Raw genomic sequence first — 23,935 nt, 5'->3', positions numbered from 1 at the left:
TGTACTCTCTGCTAATGAAGCCTTAAAAAAGGGAAAAACAAAATGTCACTCAAACTCACCACCCTGAAATTAAAAGTTTAATGTTTGACTGACTGAACTGTCACTTCTACTCGGTCTCTTATTGGATGGATGCAACTGTATTCTTCAACGCAGGGGTGGCATTCAAATCCTCCCATGGGTCCACATGTCAGACTGAGTTCCATGTTGTAGACTCAAGCAAAGGAAATCTGTTCAGTTCCAAAACTACCAGCGAATTGAAGCTCATTACGATCATCATCATCAGAGGTCAGAACTACCTGGTGAAAGAAGACACTCTGAAGAAGGATCCACAATTATTCAAAGGCATCGACAAAGTGAAAAACAAGAAAATCGATGAGTCAATGCAAGCCAAACAGCAGAAACACTGAAGAATTCCATTCCATTCCAGTCCAGAACCCAGTCGTGTTGTTTTTGGAGTCAGGTCACAATTACTGCAACAACTTTATATTCCCACTTGGCCATCTGTACATTTAGTTAATCAAGCTCTTTGAATCCAGCTCTCTGGTCCTCAAGCAGGCTCCATATGGAAATCAATTCCGCCTTCTGCAAGGCTGAAACCAATCAATGACCTTAAACTAAAAATGCCAAAGAAGAAGGGCTTGTCCAGGATTTGAACCCAGGATCTATCACACATTAATTAATCACTCACCCTAAGCAAGAATCATACCCCTAGATCAACATGCCACTGATATCAGCTCCTGTGGAATTTCACTGGCAGCCAAAGCCGACCATCCATTTTTCTTTCAGAGCAAAGCAACATCTTGCAAATTCTGAAATAAAAACAGAAAGTGTTGGAAATGTTCAGAAACTCTGGCAGCATCTGTGGAGAGAGAAACAGAGTTCACCTTTCAGGGCGTTTACCTTTTGTTTGAGCCATCCTTTCACACTGCTTCTGTCCACCCAATCTCACTTTCTATTCTATCTAGATTCCACCCACTCACTACCTAAATACATTTATCATGAATTCCTCATATCTTTTAATAATAACAATTTTATATTTCTGGCCTTTGCTTTGGACTCCACCACAAGTGGAATCATGTCTCCATCAACCCAATCAAACCCATTCACTGTTTCCTCACATTGCAATGTTTCTTTCACCCTGACAGACGATGGAATTTCTGCTGCTTGATTGCAGTTCTTGCTTCCTGCCAGTAGATGTCACCTCATTCCAGTGCAGTGAAGGTGACAAATCTGAGAGCACACAACAAGAAGTAATTGTTCACGTTGTTCATTGTTCAGTGAACAGGTCCCTCTATTCCTGCAAACTCTTTAGAACTGTGCCATTAAGTATATCTTGCCTCTCCCTATTCCTTCTGCTAAAATGCATCACCTCACACTCGTCACTATTAAAATCCATCTGCACCTGTCTGCCCATTCTGCTAGCCTATCACTGTCTTGTTGCAGGTGGTTCATTTCATCCTCACTGTTTGCCACTTCTCCAAGTTTGGTGTTATCGGCATATTTTGAGATTCTACTCTATATTCCAAGATCCAAGTCATTTATCTGTCGCAAGTAAAAAGCAGTGGTTCCAGCAGTGACCCTTGGGGAACAGCACTGTCGACAACCTTCCAGTCTGAGAATGAATCATTTATTACGACTTGCTGTTTTCTGTCCTTAAGCCAATTTTCTATCCAATTGGACACTGACCCTCCTATTCCATGAACCTCAATGTTGTTAATCACCCTTTTATGTGTCGTTTCTTAAAATCCATATAAACAACATCCACTGCATTCCCTTCATAAACCTTCTCTGTTAGTTCATCAAAAAATGCAGTTAGATTAGTCAAGCATGAACTCCCATGTATAAATCCATGCTCACTTAATTAACTCAAACCTCTACAAGTGACTGTTGATTTTTTCCCTGATTGTTCTTTCTAAAACCTTACCCACCACTGCTGTTAATCTAACTGGCCTGTAGTTAGCCGGACTGTCCTTCCACCCTTTCTTGAATAAGGGTGTCACATTTGCAACTGTTTAATCCTCTGACACCTCCCCCGTATTCAGGGAAGATTGGAAGATTATAGCAAGCCTTTCTGTTATCTGCATCCACATTTCCTTTCGCAATCTGGGATGAAAGCCATCTGGACCAGGTAATTTATCTTCCTGAAGCATAACCAGCCTTTTCAGTACATCCCTCTCTCAATTTGTACCCTTTCCATTGCCTCTACACTCTCCACTTCTACTGATATTTTGTCAAATTCCACTTCCTTAGTGATCATTGATACAAGGTACTTATTAACTAGATTAACATTGCCCTGCAGGTCTAACTATATATTACCCTCTTTGTCCCTAATGGGGCCCACTTCACCGCTGACTACCTGCTTATTATTTATATACTGTTCGAAGATTTTTGGGTTCCCTTTCATGTTGACTGCCATTCTATTCTCGTAGAGATAGGGAATAGGCTAAATATAGAAGATATAAATATTTCCCATCCTTGGGTGAGGTGGAATTTTTTTATGCTGTGAGTGGTAATGTCCTGACCCACGAGTGTGTTGGAAGTAGAGACAATCAATGATTTGAAAAGGAAATTGAATGGATACTTGAAGCAAAGGAACTTGCAGGAGGAAAAGGATCGAGCAGGTGAGTGAAACTGAGTATCTGGCTCCGATAATTGCTGCAGTCACTGCGATCCCCCTTAATTTTGTACAAGGTGACAATGTTTGCATCACGCATGTTTTGAGCCCTTGTTGAGCTGGACTATGGTGGGCTCACTGTCCAGTTCCTCCATGACAGGGAAGTCTGGAATGGCACTGAGAGCTACTTCAATGACAATGTTCTCCGTTATGTAGAGTTCAAGGTAATGCTCCACTCACCTTTCCATCTGCTTGTTAGGTTCAGTGATGATCACCCCTGTCTTTGTCTTCAAAAGGTGCTGATTAAGTTACTACTGGGCCCATTGCTTTCTTCATTCCTTCATACATCCCTCTAGCATCCCCGGATTCATCAGCAGAGTTTTAACCAGTATTGATTGGTGCAGTGCCGAGCAGTCTGCAGAGACTTGTTTCTGGCAGCTCTGAGAGCATCTAGATGTTGTTCGCTGGGGACTTGTTTGTAGTTCATGAGGGCTCTCCTCTTAGTTACAGTAACTGACTCCATTTCAGTCCAATAAGCCTCAAACCAGTCAGCATTCCTCCCATCTCTTTTCCTATACACAGTGAGTGCAGAGTTATAGATGGTGGTGTGCAGATGATTCCACTTTGACACTGCACTGAGGCCTTGAGCATTGTTGTCTGAAAGAGCCTGATCGAGGATGTTGAGGAACTCCTGGGTCCTTTCTGGGTCAGTGGTGTGGCAAGTGTTGATCAGAAGACGAGCTTTCATCATGGATGGATGAAGCTTCCTTGGCTGAAGCCTGACCTTGTTACACACCAGGGAGTGGTCAGTGTCACAGTCAGCGCTGTGATAGCTGCGAGTGATGAGGACACTTTTGATGGTGGTATGTCTGGTGAAGATAAGGTCTAGCTGGTGCCAATGGCATGATCTCGGATGTCTCCAGGACACCTTGTAGCACAGCTTGACCTGGAAGTAGCTGTTCATCACTCAGAATCCATGGTGACAGCATAGCTCCAGCAACCTCTGTCCATTTTTGTTCATCTTGCCAATCCCCTGGTGCCCTATGCACATTGGCAAAGCTGTGTAGTCAGTACCCAAGCTTGTGTTGAAGTCTCCTAGAAGGTACAGTCCCTCAGTGCTGGGAATTCTACTGATGGCATTGTCAAGTGTCACATAGAATTGATCCTTGTCATCTGGGGTGGAGGTCAGTGTCGGGACATAGATGCACATGAGATTAACTGGGCCCACACTTGTTGACAAGTGAAGAGTAAGAAGTCTCTCTGAGCCTACTGTGGGTGGTTCACTCATCTGAAGTGGCGTGTATTTTACTGTGAAACCCACTCCATGCTCACGAGTTGCCTCTTGGGCTTTCCCCTGCCAGAAGAAGGTGTAGTGTTTCTCTTTGAGGGATCCACTTTGAACGAGTCTAGTTTCTTGCAGCACAGCAATGTCCACATTGAGTCTTGTGAGTTCTTTGTCAATCACAGCTGTCTTGTGTGTGTCATCAACCTGCAGAAGGGTGTCAGTAAGGCCAGGACACATGGTCCTCACATTCCAGCTTGTGATGCGAAGGACTGGTGTCTTCTTTGTTGAGTTTGTTTTTCTTGGTGCATAGATTATCAATCCGCCTGTTGAGAGATGACTCTCTAAGCTCCAAGCACCCATTGAAGCAAGCAGGTCGTGGCTTCACAGCACCTAACTGACTGGGGGCTGCCCAGCTTGGAATGAATGGTAGCTATCCAATGAGACACTGAGAGCTCTCCCACTGTCCGAAGTAACCCCTGGCGCTCATACTCGACACCAATTGAATGAGAGCTCATAATCAGTAACTGTTTATTCCCGGGTTGTGCTCATGTTTAACCACGAAGCTGGAGTGTCCTCTCCAGGGCACAGGCCTGGGCAAACAGTATGGAGACCCTGAGCATCAGGACCCCCTCTCAGCATTGCTCGTATTGTCCAAAGGAAAGGAAAAACCAGTACTGATTATTACCAGCTCTGATGTAGGAGTTGCTGGAAAACTGCCTGATAAGTCACAGGTAACCGCCTCCAGGACTCCACTCCGGATTTACTGTCCAGGTTTACTCCCTCAGCCTTCTTATTTATTTATTTAGAGATACAGTACTGAAACAGGTCCTTCCAGCCCACCGAGTCTGTACCGACCATCAACCACCCATTTATACTAATCCTGCATTAATCCCATATTCCTACCACATCCCTTCAATTCCCCTACCACCTACCTGCACTAGGGGCAATTTACAATGGCCAATTTACCTATCAACCTGCAAGTCTTTGGCTGTGGGAGGAAACCAGAGCACCCGGCAGAAACCCACGCAGTCACAGGGAGAACTTGTAAACTCTGCACAGGCAGTACCCAGAATCGAACGCGGGTCACTAGAGGTGTGAGGCTGCAGTGCTAACCACTGCGCCTTCTCGAGACACGCCTTGAGAAGTGAGACTTTTTGCCCAGAGATGGGGCTTTGTTTCTTGGCATCAGGATGGAACCACACACCAGTGGGCCTGTATGACATGCACAAGGATATCACACACTGTCCCATCTCTGGTACAGATCAGAGTCAGACACTGAACAGATTGCAACCCACAAGGACATCACAACCTTCCCGCTCTCTGGGACAGGTCAGTGTGATACACCAAACAAACAGCACCCCACAGGGACCTCATAAATGCCACGTCCCTGTGACAGATCAAGGTCAGACACTGCAAATATTGCAACCACAGGAACGTCACAAATTGCCCCATCCCTCGGACAGCTTGGGGTCTGACATTGAACATATTGCAACAACAAGGACATTACTGTATAACTCCCTCCATTCTGAAAAACAAGCATTCACCCTACTTTTTACCCTGCAGCCAATTTTGGATCCACACTGCCACTGCCTCTTTCATCCCATCTGCTTGAATTTTGTTAACAAGTCATAGAGAGATGCAAACCTGAAACAGGCCCTACGGCCCACTGAGTCTGTGTTGACCAACCACCACCCATTTATAGTAATCCTACACCATAATCCCATATTCCCTACCACATCCCCACCATTCTCTTACCTACACTAGGAGCAATTTACAACAGCCAATTTATCTATCAACCTGCAGTCTTTGCTTGTGGGAGGAAACCGGAGCACCCAGCAGAAGCACACACAGTCACAGGGAGAACTTGCAAACTCAGCACAGGCAGTACCCAGAACTGAACCTGGGTTGCGAGAGCTGTGAGGTTGCAGTGCCAACCACTGTGCCATTGTGCTGCCCCAAGTCTAGTTTATGGTACCTTTTCAAACACAATTTTGATGTCCAGACACGTACCATCAACCTCACCACCCTCGTCAACTCTCTCTGAAACTTCATCAAAGAAATTAATTCATTAATTATTTCAGACACAATCTTCTGTTAACCAATCTGTACTAGCTGTCATTTATTAGCCCATGTTCTACCAAGTGACAGTTAATTTCCTCCTGGATAATTGGCTCTAAAAGTTTCCACACCACCGACATTAGACTAATTGGTCTGTAGTTCCTGGGTTTATCTCTCTTTTTAAACAGGGCTGTAATATTCACAACCCTTGCAGACTTATCTTTTAATTCTGGAAAGTCTATTGTCGACAATCACTTTGGGCATGACTTTAACCAATTAAAGCAACAGGATACTTGATTAATAAGTCCAGAACTTTTATTGAGAGTAAAATAGTACTTAATAATTGAAAGTAAAATTACACTTAACAAACTTGGGGAATATAACTTGACAGCTCTGGGGACTGGTCGAGCTTGGTCTCAGAGTGTCACGGTTCTCTTTGTTCAGTCTAGATCCCTCATCAGGTGGAGAACTTGGTCGATGATCTGAGCCTTTACCCCTGAGGCCTTCTAGTGTTCCTGCACACTGAAACCTTACAAGATCCCTACTTTTAACCCCTGGCTGGCCATCACACCACCATGTAAAATAATAATTGGTCCTAGCTGTTGCTAGGTACATTTAATTAGTTCTTAATAATGTCTTCCACGAACAGTCACCTGTCCTCAGAATCTCAGACATGAGTACAATGAAGTGGTTTCACACAGTCTCCCAATCTAATCTGAAACAAGTTTCCTATTCATTAAATCTAGACTCTTGAAGGTCACGATGTACCATACCATGGGTTTTATCAGGGGTCTGAGAAAGGTCCATTGTTTGAATAAATTTAGCTGAAACTGTCCTTTCCCACACAGACACAGAAACTCACAGTAATTAGATTGAACTAACTTTAAATGAAAACCCATTCTCTCTAAAATGTTTATTATTCATTAATTATAACTCAATCAAGGTTCATTACTTTTACAATCATCTGTTTCAGGATGGGTATTATTAATTATACAGGATATAAACGTTAGTACTGAACACAAAATGGTTCCTTTGGTCATGTGTTCATTATAAAATGGCTTTCTTAACGTTGTTAGTTATTACAATGGATAAATTATAGGAATGGTCAAGTTAAACTGAGATCGAACTGCCCAAGCTTACCTGCATCCTCCAGTCCACTGGCATCATTCCCATATTCAAGGAGGATTGAAAGATTGTGGTTCGAGTCTCTGCTATTTCCACCCTGACTTCCCTCAGCAACCCAGGATGCAGCCATCCAGACCGGGTGACCTTTCTACTGTGAGCACTGCTAACCTTGTAATTGTTTCCTCTTTATCTATTTTCATCCCCTCCAAATTCTCCACTTCCTCCTCCTTTACTGTGACATTTGCAGCACCCGTTTGTTTTGTGATGACAGATGAAATGTACTTAATTAGTACCTCAGCCACACCCTCTGCCTCCACAGGATCTCCTAATTGCCGCACCCTTTCATTGACTGTCCATATGTTGGTAAAAGACTTCAGTGTTCCCAGTTATGTGACCTGCTAATCATTTCTCATACATTCTCTTGCTGATCTCATTTCCTTTTTCAGCTCTCCTCTGTACTTTCTGTATTCTGCTTGTTTCTCTACTGCAATTGAATCCTCACATGATTTTTCAGTGAATGGTTTTTGAACTATTTTGTAAAAGGATTTAGTTTTGTAAATTTCTCCCCAGCTCCCCTCATGGTCAGGCAGAAAGTTTAACTGCTGAGTTTTCAAACAGCAACAGCTTTATTTGAAAAGCCATTTTGACAGGATTCCGGGTTTTAATCCAGTCACAAATCTGGTTCTGATGTCTTGTGGCTCCAGCTATCACATGACCTGTCAGAGGATGACCTCATAATTGACCCAGTCATGGAGGTGTGGGTTGATGTTTAAATTGTTTCAAAATAATTTTCCAGAAGGACAATCAAAATGAATCGATATATAAAAGGTAGATTTTGTGAATTTCTGCTCCCAGTGGAAATTCCTGCAGAGTCTGCTGGTTTTCATATCCCCAATTCCCCACAGGAAGCTCTGTGCTCGGAGTCTGTATTCCTTACATCAACATTATACAGAATCATTTCATGGGAGACCCCAGTGTGAATTGTAGACAGGTGGGCCAGTTTTAACTTTCAAAGTAACACAGAAGCAAAATACTGCAGATTCTGGAAATCTGAAATAAAAACAGAAATGCTGGAAATATTCAGCAGGTCTGGGAGCATCTGTGGAGAGAGAGACAGAGTTAACGTTTCAGATCTGTGACCTTTCATCAGAACTGAGCTGAAATTGTCTGAGGGACTGAGATTGTGGAATCAATTTCAGGGTCAAAGACATTGTACCTGGTAAGGATAGGAAAATGGAGATTATTAAGTACAGTGCAAAAATATAGATGCTTTTACATTATTTTAATCAAAATTGATTTAAACTTTGTGCTCATGAATCCTATCTTTTGATCACAATGACACTGATAACAATGGAAAAAGCAAGACTTGCATTTCACGACTTTTCAAGTGCAGTCACTCAACAGTACAATAGAGTACTCGACAATAAAGATGTATAAGATTCCCACCACACAACTGCCAGACGATGACCATCTCAAACAAGAGAGAATCTAACCATCTCCCTTTGACATTCAATGGCATTACCATCGCTGAATCCCCCACTCTCAACAACCTGGGGGTTACTATTGAGCAGAAACTGAACTGCAGTAGCCATATAAATATTATGGCGACAAGAGCAGGTCAGAGACTTGGAATCCTGCGGCAAGTAACTCACCTCCTGACTCCCCAAAGCCTGTACACTAGTCAGGAGTGTGATGGAATACTCTCCACTTGTCTGGCTGGGTGCAGCTCCAACAATACTCAAGAAACTCAACAGGACAAAGCAGCCCGCTTGATTGGCACCCCATTTACAACATTCATGCCCTCCATCACTGGCACACAGTGGCAGCAGTGTGTACCATCCACAAGATGCACTGCAGCAATGTGCCAAGGCTCCTGAGACAGCACCTTCCAAACCCGCGACCTTTATCACCTAGAAGGACAAGGGCAGCAGATGCATGGGAACACCACAACCTGCAAGTTCCCCTCCAAGCCACACACCATCCTGAATTGTAACTGTATCACCGTTCCTTCACTGTTGCTGGGTCAAAATCCTGGAACTCTCTTCATAACAGCAGCACATGGACTGCAGTGGTTCAAGAAGGCAGCTCAGCACCACCTTCTCAAGGCAATTAGGGATGGATAATAAATGCTGGCCTAGCCAGCGACACCCACCTCCCATGAATGAATTAAAAAAATGATAATATCCTGTAATCCTCCAAAGTAGAAAATACAGATGGAAATGAAAAATAATAAAACAGTCAGCATGGATTTCAGAAAGAAAGACTTGATGAACCTTATCTTTGAAAAATCAACAGCAAGAGTAATATAGCAGATGTCGAAGAGTTTAAGTTAATAAAGCCTCATCCGTTTATGTGCTTGAACCATCAAATTGTAGGTGAACAAACAAGCACACGAACTGACAGAGCTGCATGTTGTGCTTTCTAGATTACCCTAAAGCAGGGTGTCAATGAGTTAAAGCTACAGGTTGCTGCAACCAGAATAGCCATTGTCTACTATCAGTTTTACTGTTATAAATAAAGATGGAACATTCATTGTGAATCTATAGAAACAGTCTGGTCCTGCACACTGCAGACACATCCACGTCATCACCAACCAGCTCTCCTATAATTGGTGCAGTTATTTGACTTTGCCCCATTCGCTCCATGGAATTACTTTTAAAAGATTTTAAATTACAAGCAGTTTTGTTAATGTTCAGCCTTTGAGAAGAAATCATTCCCTGGCCACAGTGGAGACAGCATTGAATATAAAACAGTAGACTACCAGTTAACACAGTGAAAGCTGATCAGCTAATCTATAATTACTTACTTTTCTTATTTTTGCTCTTGCTATTCGGTTTTTCATCATTTTCAGCTCCTGACTGTGGATATTATTGTGATTAAATGTGAAAAGATGCACTGTGTCTCAGCCCCGGTATATTGGCTCTTTCTCTTTGCAGTGCTGTATACACTCAGATACTGACAGTGTCTCTCCCTCCCTCAACTTTCCAGCCCTGACGGTGCAGAAAGCGCTGCTCAAAGTTACACATTCTGACTGTTTACAGTTGATTAGTGAGAGATTATTAACGTATCCTTCTGCAGCGCTGCCTCGGTTAATAACAGCAGATCGAAGTCACATTTCAGATACAGAAACAGACGCATCACTTATTCACTCTTTCCCAGAGTGAGTGAGGCCGGGACAAGCAGCAACATTCCAGCCCCACGCTCTGCAATTACCCAGCACCAGCGGAAAGCAGTGAATACAGATTCAATCAGTGGGTTAATGTCCATTACCGGGATGCAAGATTCCACGGCCCAGGACAAACATCCCCATACACCGAGAACAAGCTCAGGAAAACCCGGGGGAGTTAATATCCCAATCACTGAGCATTCCAGTAATATTGAAGAAGTTCCAGAACTGAGTGAACCTTTCAAAGTACAGAAGTGATGACGAGGTCAAAAAGGTCTGAACAGTTGAGGTGACTGAGCGGTTTCAGCTTCTCTGTTCAGGTTGCAGCTTTCACTGGAGGCATGTGTTTAAATCCCACTTCTGACAACTTGATTTTCAGTTACTTTGCAGAGCTTCCTTGAAGGTTTGAGGTAGAGTAAATACAGAGGAACTGTTTCTAACTGCTGAACGGTCAATAACCAAAGGTTACAGATTTAAGGTGACTCACAAAACCAGAAGGAACATGAGGAAAAATTCCTTTCTGCAACGTGTGGTTAGCATTTCAGTTATGTGGATAGATTGGAGAAGCTGGGGTTGTTCTCCTTAGAGAGGAGATTTGATAGAGGTGTTCACAATCATGAGGGGTCGTGACAGACCCGATAGAGAGAAACTGTTGGGAGAAGGATTGAGACTCAGGTAAAAGCTGTGGCTCAGTTGGTCACACTCACCTCGAAATCACAAGCTTCTGGGTTCAGATTTCACAGCTGACACTCCAGTACAGCACTGAGGGTGTTGAAGGTGCTGCCTTTCAGGTGTGATGTTAAACCAAGACCTGGTCTGCATGTTTGGGTGAATGTAAAAGATCCCATGCTGCAATTTCAAACAAGTGAAGAGCAAGTATTTTATTTTTATTGAGAGCTACAGTACTGAAACAGGCCCTTCAGCCCACCTCGTCTGTGCCGACCAACAACTACCCACTTATACTAATCCGACAGTAATCCCATATTCTCTTCCTCCACTGGGGGCAATTTACAACAGCCAATATACCTGTCACCTGCAAGGGAGGAAACCGGAGCACCCGGCAAAAACCCACATGGTCACAGGGAGAACTTGCAAACTCCGCACAGGCAGTACCCAGAGTCGAACCTGGGTCCCTGGAACTGTGAGGTTGCAGTGCTAACCATTGCACCACCCCCGGTGTTATGATCAATATTTGCCCCTCAATCAGATCAGTTAGACATTATCACATTGCTGTTTGTGAATATCAGCTGCTGCATTTCTGACATTGCAACAGTGATTACACTTCAAAAGTATTTCATTGTCTACAAAGTGCTTTGATATTTCCTGTGGTCTTGAAAGGTGATATATAAATGCAAGTCTTTTCTTTCTTTATCACAACACATTGCAGTGTAAAAAATGGTTCTTCATGTCACCTCTGGTTCTTCTGCCAATCACCTGATATCTGTGTCCTCTGCTTACTGACCCTTTTACCACTGGAAACAGTTTCTCCTTATTCAAAATATTGAAAACCTTCATGATTTTGAACAAATGTGTCAAATCTCTTCTGAATTTTCTCTGCTGCAAGGAGAACAACCCCAGCTTCTCCAATCTCTCCACATAACTGAAATCCCTCACCCTGCTACCATTGTGGTAAATCTCTTTTTTATTCTTTCATGGGATGTGGGCACTGCGGACACAATGTGATTCCAGTCAATGCAGCGGTCCGCTGACATCATCGGACTGTGCCAAGCTGTGCATAGGCACAGCTACATCTTGCCAGGATTAAGTGGCACATGCGCAGGATGATGTCATTGCACAGCGCCAACGTCATCGCATATCTGCGCCTGGTCCATCTTCGCACATGTGCGCTAAAGCGTCATCGGGTATCCAGCCCCTCACTCAGCTGGGGGAAGCGGCTGAATAGGAGACTTTGAGGCTGGAGCTCTCCCCCCTCGGCAACTCGCTCCAGGCCTCGACGCTTCCTCCCCTCAGCCGCTCGCTCCACACCTCGATGCTTCCCTGGGCAATTGTTCCCCGCCCGCGTCACCCAGCTATTTGGCCGCTTGCTCTCTGCCCCCCAACCCCTGCTCCAGCCGCTAGCTCTAGGCCGTGCCACTTCCCTCCTCTAGGCCACTCACTACTCGCTCCTACGTCACACTTTGCAGCCCACCTTACTTCATCGGGCGGCACGTGGAGACTGGACAAATGTGGGAGCAAGGAGCCGAGGGAAGGGAAGCAGCGCGGCCTCGAGCTAGTGGCTGGAGGGGAGGGGGGGTGGTGAGGAGTGAGCGAACGACCGGAGAATGGGGTGACATGATCGGGAGACAATCGGCCAGGGAAGTAGTGGGGGGGGGTGAGCAGCGAGGTCTGGAGCGAGCGACTGTGGAGGGTGGAAGCGGCTGGTGCAAAGCAGGGGGAGAAAGCGAGTTGTGCCACCTAGTGGTTGCATTGTCAGCAAACGCAGCCTTTATTGTCCATCCTTAATTGCCCTTGAGAAGGTGGTGGTGAGCCGCCTTTTTGGAGCTGCTGCAGTCCATGTGTTGTACGTAAACCCACAGTGCTGTTAGGAAGTGAGTTCCAAGATTTTGATCCAGTGACAGTGAAGGAATGGTGATATAGTTCCCAGTCAGGACAGTGTGTAACTTGGAGGGGAGCTTGCAGATGGTGGTGTTCCCATTCATCCATTGTCCTTCTAGGTGGTCGAGATTGGGGGTTTGGAAGGTGCTGTCGAAGGAGGCTTGGTGAGTTGCTGCAGTGCATCTTGGAGATGGTACACACTGCTGCCACTGTTCACTGGTGGTGCAGGAAGTGAATATTTAAAGTAGTGGATGGAGTGCTGATCAAGTGATCTGCTTTATCCTGGATGGTGTTGAGCTTCTTTGGTGTTGTTGGAGCTCCACTCATCCAGGCAAGTGGGGAGTATTACATCACACTCCTGACTTGTGCCTTGCAGATGGTGGACAGGAGGTGAGTTCCTTGCAGCAGAATTCCCAGCCTCTGACCTGCTCTTGTAGCTACGGTATTTATATGACTGATCCATTTCAGTTTCTGCTCATTGGTAACCCCCTCCGGATGTTGATTGTGAAGGATTCAGCAATGGTAATGTCATTGACTGTCAAGGGGAGATGGTTAGATTCACTCTTGTTGGAAATGGTCATTGCCTGGCATTTTTGTGGCGTGCATGTTACTTGCCACTTATCAGTCCAAGCCCAATCTTGCCCAGGTCTCTCTACATGTGGACACGGACTGCTTCAGTATCTGAGGAGTTACTAATGCAACTGAACATTTTGCAATCATCAGTGAACATTTCCACTTCTGACCTTATGATGGAAGGAAGTTTATTGATGAAGCAACTGAAGACGGTTGGGGCCGAGGACACTACCCTGAGGAACTCCTGAGCGATGTCTGGTACTGAGATGATTGGCCACCAACAACCATCACCATATTCCTTTGCGCAAGGTATGACTCCAACCAGTGGAGATTTTTCTCCTTGATTGCCATTGACTTCAATTTTGCAAGGGTTCCTTGATGCCCTTGGCAAGAGCAGTCACTGTCACCTCACCTCACCTCCTGAATTCAGCTCTTCTGTCCATATTTGGGCCAAGGCCATAATGAGGTCAGGAACTAAGTGGCACTGGCGGAACCCAAAATGAGCGTTGGTGAGTAGGTTATGGCTGTGTAAGTGCTGCTTGATAGCACTGTCAACGACACCTTCCATCACTTTACTGATGATCAAGAGGAGGCTGATGGGGCAGGAATTGACCGGGTTGGATTTGTCCTGCCTTTTGTATACAGAACATACCTGGGCAATTTTCCACATTGCTGGGTCGATGCCAGTGTTGTAGCTTGGCGGGCTGCGTGGCTAGTTCTGGAGCACAAGTCTTCAGCACTGCAGCCAGGATGTTGTCAGTATCCAGAGCCTTCAGCCATTTCTTGATATCATGTGGAGTGAAGTGGATTTAGCTGAAGATTGGCACCTGTGATGCTGGGGACCTCAGGAGGAGGCCGAGATTGATCATCTACTTGGCACTTCTGGCTGAAGATGGTTGCAAATGATTCAACCTTGTATTTTGCACTGATATACTGGTCTCCCTTATCATTAAGGATGGGGATATTTGTGGAGCCTCGTCCTCCTGTTAATTGTTTAATTATCCACCACCATTCAGGACTGGATGTGGCAGGACTGCAGAGCTTTGATCTGATCTGTTGGTTGTGAGATCACTCAGCTTTGTCTATTGCATGCTGCTTCCGCTATATGACATGCAAGTAATCCTGTGTTGTAGCTTCACTCATTTTTAGGTCTGCTTGGTGCTGCTCCTGACATGCCCTCCTGCACACTTCATTCAACCACTATTGCTCCCTTGGCTTGATGGTAATGGTAGAGTGAGGGATATGTCAGGCCATAAGGTAACATATTGTGTTTAAATACAATTCTGCTGCTGCTGATGACCCACAGTGCCTCATGGATGCCCAGTTTTGAGCTGCCAGATCTGTTCATTTCTTCCCTCAGATATAATTGAAAAACAATTCTGAAGAAATGCATGAACGAAATAAAAAGGAGAGAGAAATAAATGCTGACAAAATAGATGGCAGCATTTGGAAGGTAAAAAGATTTCAGTTTTATTATTGATGAGTGAGAGGAATATATCACACTTTGGGGCTTCTGGAAGTGGATTTACTGATAATCTGGGGAATTGATCGGAAACTGCTTCATAGTTGGTGGAACAAATTCCCGCCCTTGGGGTGGAGCCAACAGCTGCATCCGTCCAATAACAGACAGAGTAGAAGTACTGCATCAGGCCTTGTTAGCTCAGTTGGTAGAGCATGAGACTTTTAATCTCAGGGTCTTGGATTTGAGACCCTTGTTGTGTGGTTGTTCTTCCCTTTTTCAGTCTTCATCAGCAGAGAGTTCAAGGAGTGTTTGAAATTAAATTCAACAACATCAGCAGATTTCAACTACTCCCCCCCCGCCCCCTCCCAGTGTAGTTGACAGGACTCTCAACCTCTGCCTGCCCCCTTCCCCTCCCTCCCAGAACTGCGACAGGGTTCCCCTTGTCCTCACTTTCCACCCCACCTGCCTCCACATCCAAAGGATCATCCTCCACCATTTCCGCCAACTCCAGCGTGATGCCACCACCAAACGCATCCTCCCATCCCCTGTCAAAATTCTGAAGGGATTGTCCCCTCCGTGACACCCTGGTCCACTCCTCCATTACCCCCGATACCTTGTCCCCTTCCCAAGGCACCTTCCCATGCAATCGCAGGAGATATAATACCTGCCCTTTTCCCTCCTCTCTGCTCATTATCTAAAGCCCCAAACACTCCTTTTAGGTGAAGCAGCGATTTACTTGTTCTTCTTTCAATTATGTATACTGTATTCACTGCTCACAATGCGGTCTCCTCTAAACTGGAGAGACCAAACGCAGATTAGGTGGAACACCTCTGCTCAGGCCGAAAGCATGACCCTGAGCTTCTGGTTGCTTGCCATTTCAACACACCCCCTGCTCTCATGTCAACATTTCTGTCTTTGGTCTGCTCCAGTGTTCCAGTTAAAATCAACCCAAGCTCGAGGAGCAGCACCCGACCTTTTGATTCGGCACTCTACAGCCTTGTGGATTGAACATTGTGTTCAATAACATCAGAGCATGTCTGGTGTCAGGCAACCACAAGCATTAACACACTCTTTGCCTTTGTCCCAGGACATTTAATCTCTCCTACACTCTGCCCCATCAAACACCTTCCCCTTTGTTCTCTCCCACATGCCCCTCCCCTTCATTTGTTTAAAGCCTAATTCTTTTCTAACCAGTGTCAGTTCTGATGAAAAGTCACAGACCAGCACAGTGGTGCAGTGGTTAGCGCCGCCACCTGGCAACTCTAGAGACCTGGGTTCGATTCCTGGTACTGTCTGTGTGGAGTTTGCAAGTTCTCCCTGTGTCTGCGTGGGTTTTCTCCGGGTGCTCTGGTTTCCTCCCACAAGCCAAAGACTTGCAGGTTGATAGGTAAATTGGCCATTATAAATTGTCACTACTATAAGTAGGTGGTAGGGAAATATAGGAGCTGCTGGGAATGTTTGGTAGGAATATGGGATTAGTATAAATGGGGAGCTGATGTTCAGCACAGACTCGGTGGGCCGAAGGGCCTGTTTCAGTGCTGTATCTCTAATCTAATCTAACCAGAAACGTTAACTCTGTTTATCTCACCACAGATGCTGCCAGAGCGATTGAGCATTTCCAGCACTTTTTGTTTTTATTTCAGATTTCCAGCATCTGCAGTATTTTGCTTTTATTGTGTCAGAAAGTCTTTCCTTGATTCAGGACTCTTACCTCTCTCCAGAATCTCTCTGCTAAAGATTGAACTTTATCTCATTTCACTCACAGCTCAGGGTCAGTGTGGCACAGTGGGACTTCTGGCTGTCTCCCAATTCACAGTCCATCAGTACTGAGAAAACAATGGGGAATATTACTCACATGTTGTGTTCTGTAACTTTTTACAAACACTTTAATGTATATATTGTCTTCCAAAGCAGTGACAGAATGGTGGCTTTAGTGTGTTGTTGAAATAGCTTTGTTGAGTTCGTGCTGTACTAACAGTTAAACAGTTCTTGGTTCAATCCCAGGTTTTGGCACTTTCAACCTCTCCTGTGTCTTTTTCTTTGGCTCCAATTGTCAAGCTGCATGATTTACTCTGAAATTAGCACCAGAGAACCAAGGCACCAGCGAGCATGAGGAGCTGAAATTAGCACAGATCAAATCCACTTAATATTTCTGACTGAAGATGGTTGCAAATGCTTCAGCTTCATCTTTTGCACTGACGTGCTCAGCACCACCATCATTGAGGATGTGAATGTTTTTGGAGCCTCCTCATCTTGTTAGTTATGAAATTATCCACCACCATTCACGACTGGATGTGGCAGGACTGTGGAGCTGTGATCTGATCCTGAGGGAGATATCCGTGTGCGGAGTGGCGGGATGTATGGAGAGTGATCCTGAAGAGGGTGTCCGAGCCTGGAGTGGAAGCTTTCCGTGGAGGTGTAGGAGTAGGCCATTCAGCCCCAGTGTTTTATAAAGGTTTAGCATAACTTATTTGCTTTTACTCTGTGCCTCTATTAATAAAGCCAAGTGTCCTGTTTGCTCTTCACAACCTTTTCAAACCTTGATCAAAAAAGATTGGTGTACATTGTCTCATTCTTCCTCCCAAACTGTATCACTTCACAATTCTCTGTGTAAAATTTTATCTGTTGTGTGAAAGCCCCTTTTACCAGTGTGTTGAAGTTCCTCTGAAGTGTGTTACTGTCACTGGCATAGGACGAAATTCACGAGCATTCTTTGATGCTATCTCCATGGAAAGAGCAATCTTACACACTAGCTCAAATTGGGATTTTGTGTGTTTAGTATCTTTTCTCATCCACCAATATAAGCACAAATCTGTCTCTTAATGTACGGTAAGAATGTGCCAATGTTGCAATGTGGTGATAAATTCTTCAGTGTCACAATGTACTCACCAACTGTTTCACTACTTTTCTGATTTCTGGATCCAAGTTTGTAGCTTTCCGCGATCTCCAGTGGCTTAGGGTTGAGCCTCACTTCAACGAAGAAATGGAAAATTATGATTTAAAGATTACACTGTCAATCATTCACATCTCTGTCTTCTCCTGAACTTGGAGTTCAAATTTGTTTGTGACGTTGAGTCACACGTTAAGACAGCACAGTCTTTGTCTTTGAGAAGGAATTGATTTGGGAATGGCTGTTTGAAACTGTCCCTTCTTGCACAGACATTCAGTGCAAATACTTGATCACTCACAATTTCCTTGAGAGAAATTTGTTCACAATCGCATTCGACACGGAAACTGCATCAGCATTAATCTCACTGAAGCAGAATGTGACCGTGTTGTATGTTTCAGAATGTTGGTGCCGTTATTTGTCGCTTTTAACCGAGACCGGGACACAGGGAAAGGTTCATCCGTGTTTGGAATATATTATCATTCAGGAGGAAGAAAAATCAACATGAACCAAATAAGAAAACCCAGTCTCCAGATTTGAGAATCTGTAGATCCGCTTTGGGAAAGTGAATCAGAGCAGAATGAAGGGTGAACTGTCCAGAAGAGATGAAGACACGGCTCAGTCAACACGTTCCCCTGGTTTATGATGCTGGAACATTCCTCACACAGAGATGATTCAACCCAATGACAAACATTCTTACAGCTGATAATTTATGCTACTGATTTAAGGACTGTCTCATGTGGTTACCGAGTGATGACGAGAAGATATTAAACTTTGTTCTATTCAATCTAGCTGTGATGAAGTTTGAATTTTTCTACCTTTCATAAACAGTATTTGAAGGGTCTTGGGAACAATGTTCAGTGTTGATGAGAGTGGGGTCTGGGTGAGAATCTGCTGAGTGTGACAGGGTCAGGACTGGATGCAGGAAGTTCTCTGACAGTCTCCCTCTATCTCTCTAATGGGTTTGAGTTGATTTACGACTGGTAGCTTTTATTTTACTTTTCTTATTTAGAGATACAGCCCCTTCGGCCCACCGAGTCTGTGCCAACCAGCAACCACCCATTTATACTAATCCTACATTAATGCCATATTCTCTACCACATCCCCACCATTCTCCAACCACGTACCTACACTCGGGACAATTTACAATGGACAATTTACCTATCAACCTGCAAGTCTTTTGGAGGTGGGAGGAAACCAGAGCACCCGGCAGAAACCCACACAGACACAGGGAGAACTTGCAAACTCCACACAGGCAGTACCCAGACCTGAATCCTGGTCGCTGGAACTGTGAGGCTGTGGTGCTAACCATTGCGCCACTGTGCCGCTGTTGGTGTTTTGATAAATGAAGGAAGTTCCCTCCACCCATTTTTTTTGGACAGACAGTGTGGTATGAGGATGTAAAGGGTTAATGCTGAAGATAGTGGGATCAATCCCTCCCACTGTCAGAGTGATGATGTCACAGTCACATGAGATGAGGTTTGCGAGAAGAGAGAGCAGCACCAAGGATGCTAGCTTAGCAGGCTTGATGAGTGTGGATATAGTATTGTGTAAATTAGAAAGAGTTCTTAGTTCTTTCAGCAGGAACTGTGTCCAGAAAATATCGAGAAACTCACAATTTTATTATTCAGGAGTCGGAACACAGATATTAATTCCAAGTGACAGTTGTGGGACCAATTAACAAAAAAAGTAGAGAATAATATTGCTCACTGATTGAAATCCCCCAGTGAGGAGACAGTTAAACAGCTGATCTGTTGGGGCATCCTTCGATCCAAGGTTTCAGCAACATTTAATCTCCCTTTTTGGTGAAATTCTCTGTTATTTGCAACGTTTTTTATCAGCTTTGATGGACGAGTGAAAAAACTGAAAAAATTGAACAGTTCCATCCTTCTTTTCTTCCTTCTTCTCTTCTTTCCATCAGTTTCTCTTTTCTGTCCCAGATCAATATAATGATGAGAATCCCAATTTAATCTGCTGTTTCTGGTGTTTTATCCATTCCAATCAAAATTTCAACATTCCAATCAAATCTATTTGTTATTCCACAGTGTCTCTCCATGTGTTTTATTCTGTTGTATTCTCTCACAGTCTGTTTGATGATCAATGTTAAATCTCACTATCTGTTCTGGTGAAGATCAGAAGCAGTGATATCTGTTTACACCACCCGACAAGTCGGCCTGAGGCTGAGCCTCGCTGATCATGTGGAGTTAAAGCAATTCTTCCAGTCAGTTAGTTCAGTTTTCATTTCATGAGAAATTCGGTCATCATGACTTCGTCAGTGACCTGATGGTTCAGGTGTCTGAGTGATGTTAATCATGATGTGATGAAATGATTGTATGTTCCAGTCTTTCCGTGGTGGGTTTTCACACTGAGTAGAAGCGTGTTGGACATGGTCTGGAAATGTTTCACACCGCTCCATTCCCAACTTCATTTACTGACAGAAGATATATTTCCATCATTCCACAGCTGGCTGCACAGCCAGAAGCTGTGCTGAAGGTGACAGCTATGTCTATGCAACTGACAAGGTGGCTGCGAGGTTAAGGCGATGGACTGCTAATCCATTATGCTCTGCACACGTGGGTTCACATCCCATACTTGTCGCTAGTTTATGAACTGTTCAGTGTATTGTTTATGTGTGAAGTCAGCCTCGAAACCTGTCCATGTCCAGACAGTGATTCCAGAATTGGTTGTACTTTATTAAAATTGAGACAGACAATTGGAATTCTTCACCCAAACTGCACTGGAATGAAGATCAAATAGGGATCACGAAACAGAGCAGGATTTTTCCTCCCCTCCTTCCTTCCATTTTTACTTTCTCTGGATTTGCACCAAGTGAAAGACAAATGGGAAAAGCAAATGGCGAGGGAGCAGATGCAGAAAATTATCCTTTGGTAAGAAATTTATTTCCAAATCTTCTTGATAGATTAAGTGAGTGAGCAATGCTTTAGCAGATGGAGTTTAAAATGAGGGGTCATCGACGACCTACGATAGATCAGAGTGTTTTTTTGTAAGAGATGAGATGTCAGAAACGGTGGAGGAGCAGAGACCCGAATACTGAATTAATAAAAGCTAGTGGACTGGTAGAAAATAATGTGAAAAGTGAACAGAATCTGAAGATTGGAACTGATGTTGCAGTGATATAAAGCTCTGTGCTCCTGAAGTAAATGTCCAAGCCCAGATTGTGGGGAATCTGTGGAGAGTGATTTGGCTTTTATTCATTCTTGGGTGTGAGTATCGCTGATAAGGCTAGCATTTATTACCCATTCCTATTGCCGTTGAGAAGGTGGTGGAGAGCTGCCTTCTTGAACTGATGCAGTCCATATGGTGCAGGAACACCCACAGTACTATTGGGGAGGGAGTTCCAGGATTGTGACCCAACAACAGTAAAGAAATGGTTATATTGTTCCAAGTCAGGATGGTGAGTGACTTGGAGGGGAACCTGCAGGTAGTGAGTTCCCATGCATCTGCTGCCCTTGTCCTTCGAAGTGGTAGTGGTCACGAGTTTGGAAGGTGCTGTTGAAGGATACTTGGCGAGTTGCTGCAGTGCATATATGGAGATGGTACACACTGCAGCCACTGTTTGCTGGTTGTGGAGAGATTGAATGTTTAAGGTGGCGGGTGAGGTGCCGATCAAGTGCGCTGCTTTGTCCTGGATGGTGTTGAGCTTCTTGAGTGTTGTTGAGTGGGATGTATTCCATCACACTCCTGACTTGTGCCTTGCAGATGATGGACAGGATTTGGGGTGTCAGGAGGTGAGATACTCGCTGCAGAATTCGTAATCTCTGACCTGCGCTTATAGCCACAGCATAGATGTGACTGGTCCAGTTACGTTTCTGGTCAAGATGTTGATGGTGGGGGATTTAACGATGATAATGCTTCTGAATATCAAAAGGTAGATTTTTTTTCTCTCTCATTGGAGATGTTCACTGCTTGGCACTTGTGTGGCCAGAAGGTTGCTTGTCACTTATCAGCTCAAGCCTGAATGTTGTTCAGGTCTTGCTGCTTGCAGGCACAGACTGCTTCAGTATCTGAAGAGTTGTGAGTCATCATCTAACATTCCCACTTCTGACTTATGTTGAAGAGAAAGTCGTCAATGAAACAGCTGGGATGTTTGGGTCTAGGACACTACCCTGAGAACCTCTTGAGGCAATGTCTTGGGCTGAGATGATTGGCCTCCACGAACCACAACATCTTGTTTTGGGCGAGGTATGACTTCAACAAGTGGAGAGTTTTCCCCCTGATTCCCATTGACTTCAATTTTGCTAGGGATCCTTGATGCCACACTCACTCAAGGGTAATCACTCTCACCTCTCCTCTGGAATTCCACTCTTTCGTCTCTGCTTGGACCAAGCTGCAATGAGATCATACGAACATAAGATCAGAAGAACTAATAGCAGGAGTAGGCCATTTGGCCCCTCGAACTTGCTCCGCCATTCAATAGGATCATGGCTGACCTGATCATGACCTCAACCCCACTTTCTTGCCTGCCCACATAACCCTTGGCTCTCTTGTAGATAAAAATCTTGAAGACATTCAATGACCCAGCCTCCACTGCTCTCTGCGGTAAAGAATTCCAAAGATTAATGACCCTCTGAGAGAAGAAATTCCTTCTTAAATGAAAAACCCCTTAATCTGAAACTGTGTCCCCTAGTTCTAGATTCCACCACGAGGGGAAACATCCTCTCAGCATCTACCCTGTCAAGCCCCCTCAGAATCCTATATGTCTCAATACGTTCTCCTTTCATTTTTCACAACTCCAATTAGTATCGGTCCATCCTGCTCAGCTTTCCTCATAAGACAACACCTTCATCACAGGAATCAATCCAATGAACCTTCTCTCAACTGCCTCCAATGCAAGTATATCCCTCCTTAAATAAAGAGACAAAAACTGTACACAGTACTCCAGGTGTGGTTTCACCAGCACCATGTGCATTTGTAGCAAGACTTCTCTACTTTTATGCTCCATCCCCCTTGCAATAAAGGGTAACATTCCATTTGCCTTCCTAATTATTTGCTGTACCTGCATGGTAACTTTTTGTGATTCATGTACGAGGACACCCAGATCCTTCTACCCCGCAGCATTCTGTAATCTCTCACAATTTAAATAATATTTTCCTTTTCTATTCTTCCTACCAAAGTGGATAACCTCACATTTTCCCACATTCTGCTCTATCTGCCAAATTATTTCCTGGAGCTGAGAGACCCTGGCAGAACCTAAACTGAGCATCGATGAGCAGATTCTTGCTACATGTATGGTGCTTGATAGCACTGTTGGTGACATCTTCCATCACTTTGCTGATGATTGATAGTAGACTGATGGGGTGGCAATTGGTCAGATTGGATTTGTCCTGCATTTGTTTTATGGAGAGGGCACACTTGGACAATTTTCCACATTGTCAAGTAGATGCCTGTGTTGTAGCTCTACTGGAACAGCTTGGCTGAGGTTGCAGCTAGTTCTGGAGCACAAGTCTTCAGTACTAGAGCCGGAAATCTTGTTAGGGCCCATAGTCTTTGCTGTATCGAGTGCCTTCAGCTGTTTCTTGCCATTATGTGGAGTGAAGCAAATTGGCTGAAAACTGGAAGCTGTGATGCTGCGGACCTCAAGAGGCCGAGATGAATCATTCACTGAGCAATTTCTGACTGAAGATGGTTTCAAATGCCCCAGCTTCGCCTTTTGCACTGACGTGCTCGGCTCCACCAACATTGAGGATAGGAATGTTTTTGGGCCCTCCTCATCTGGTTCGTTATTTAATTGTCCACCACCATTCATGACTGGATACCTAGTTTCTCAGGGCAGTGTCCGAGGCCCAACCATCCTCAGCTGTTTCATTGATGGCTTTCTCTTCAACATAAGTCAGAAGTGGGAATGTTCGCTGATGATTCACAACTCCTCAGATACTGAAGCCGTCTGGGCTTGCAAGCAGCAAGACCTGAACAACATTCAGGCTTGAGCTGATAAGTGACAAGCAACATTCCTTGATCGGATCCTGAGGGAGATATCCGTGTGTGGAGCTGCGGGATGTATGGAGAGTGATTCTGAAGAGGGTGTCTGAGCCTCGAGGGAAGAATCTGTGGAGAGTGGTCCTCAAAGGATGTCCGTGTCTGGAGATTTAGGATCTCTGAAGAGGGTCTCCGAGCCCATAGTGCTGGGATGTATGGAGAGTGATCCTGAAGTGGGTGTCCGAGCCTGGAGTGGCGGGATCTGTGGAGAG

The 23,935-nt window shown here is 44.6% G+C and overlaps 1 protein-coding gene across 1 annotated transcript in view; it reads right to left on the bottom strand.

Annotated features, from left to right (window-relative positions):
• Nucleotides 1–7,130, bottom strand: part of LOC137363010 (histone H2B-like) — a 76,064-nt gene extending 68,934 nt beyond the window's left edge. The window contains exon 1 of the mRNA XM_068027129.1: nucleotides 7,098–7,130. Within this exon, the coding sequence (XP_067883230.1) occupies nucleotides 7,098–7,130 (33 nt within the window). The remainder of the gene's footprint in view (nucleotides 1–7,097) is intronic.
• Nucleotides 7,131–23,935: the final 16,805 nt, after the last annotated feature.

This window comes from Heterodontus francisci, unplaced genomic scaffold (genome assembly GCF_036365525.1).
Source record: "Heterodontus francisci isolate sHetFra1 unplaced genomic scaffold, sHetFra1.hap1 HAP1_SCAFFOLD_51_2, whole genome shotgun sequence".
NCBI lineage: Eukaryota > Metazoa > Chordata > Chondrichthyes > Heterodontiformes > Heterodontidae > Heterodontus > Heterodontus francisci.
Note: the sequence above shows the minus strand (reverse complement) of the source record. Positions and strands in the feature narration are given on the sequence as shown.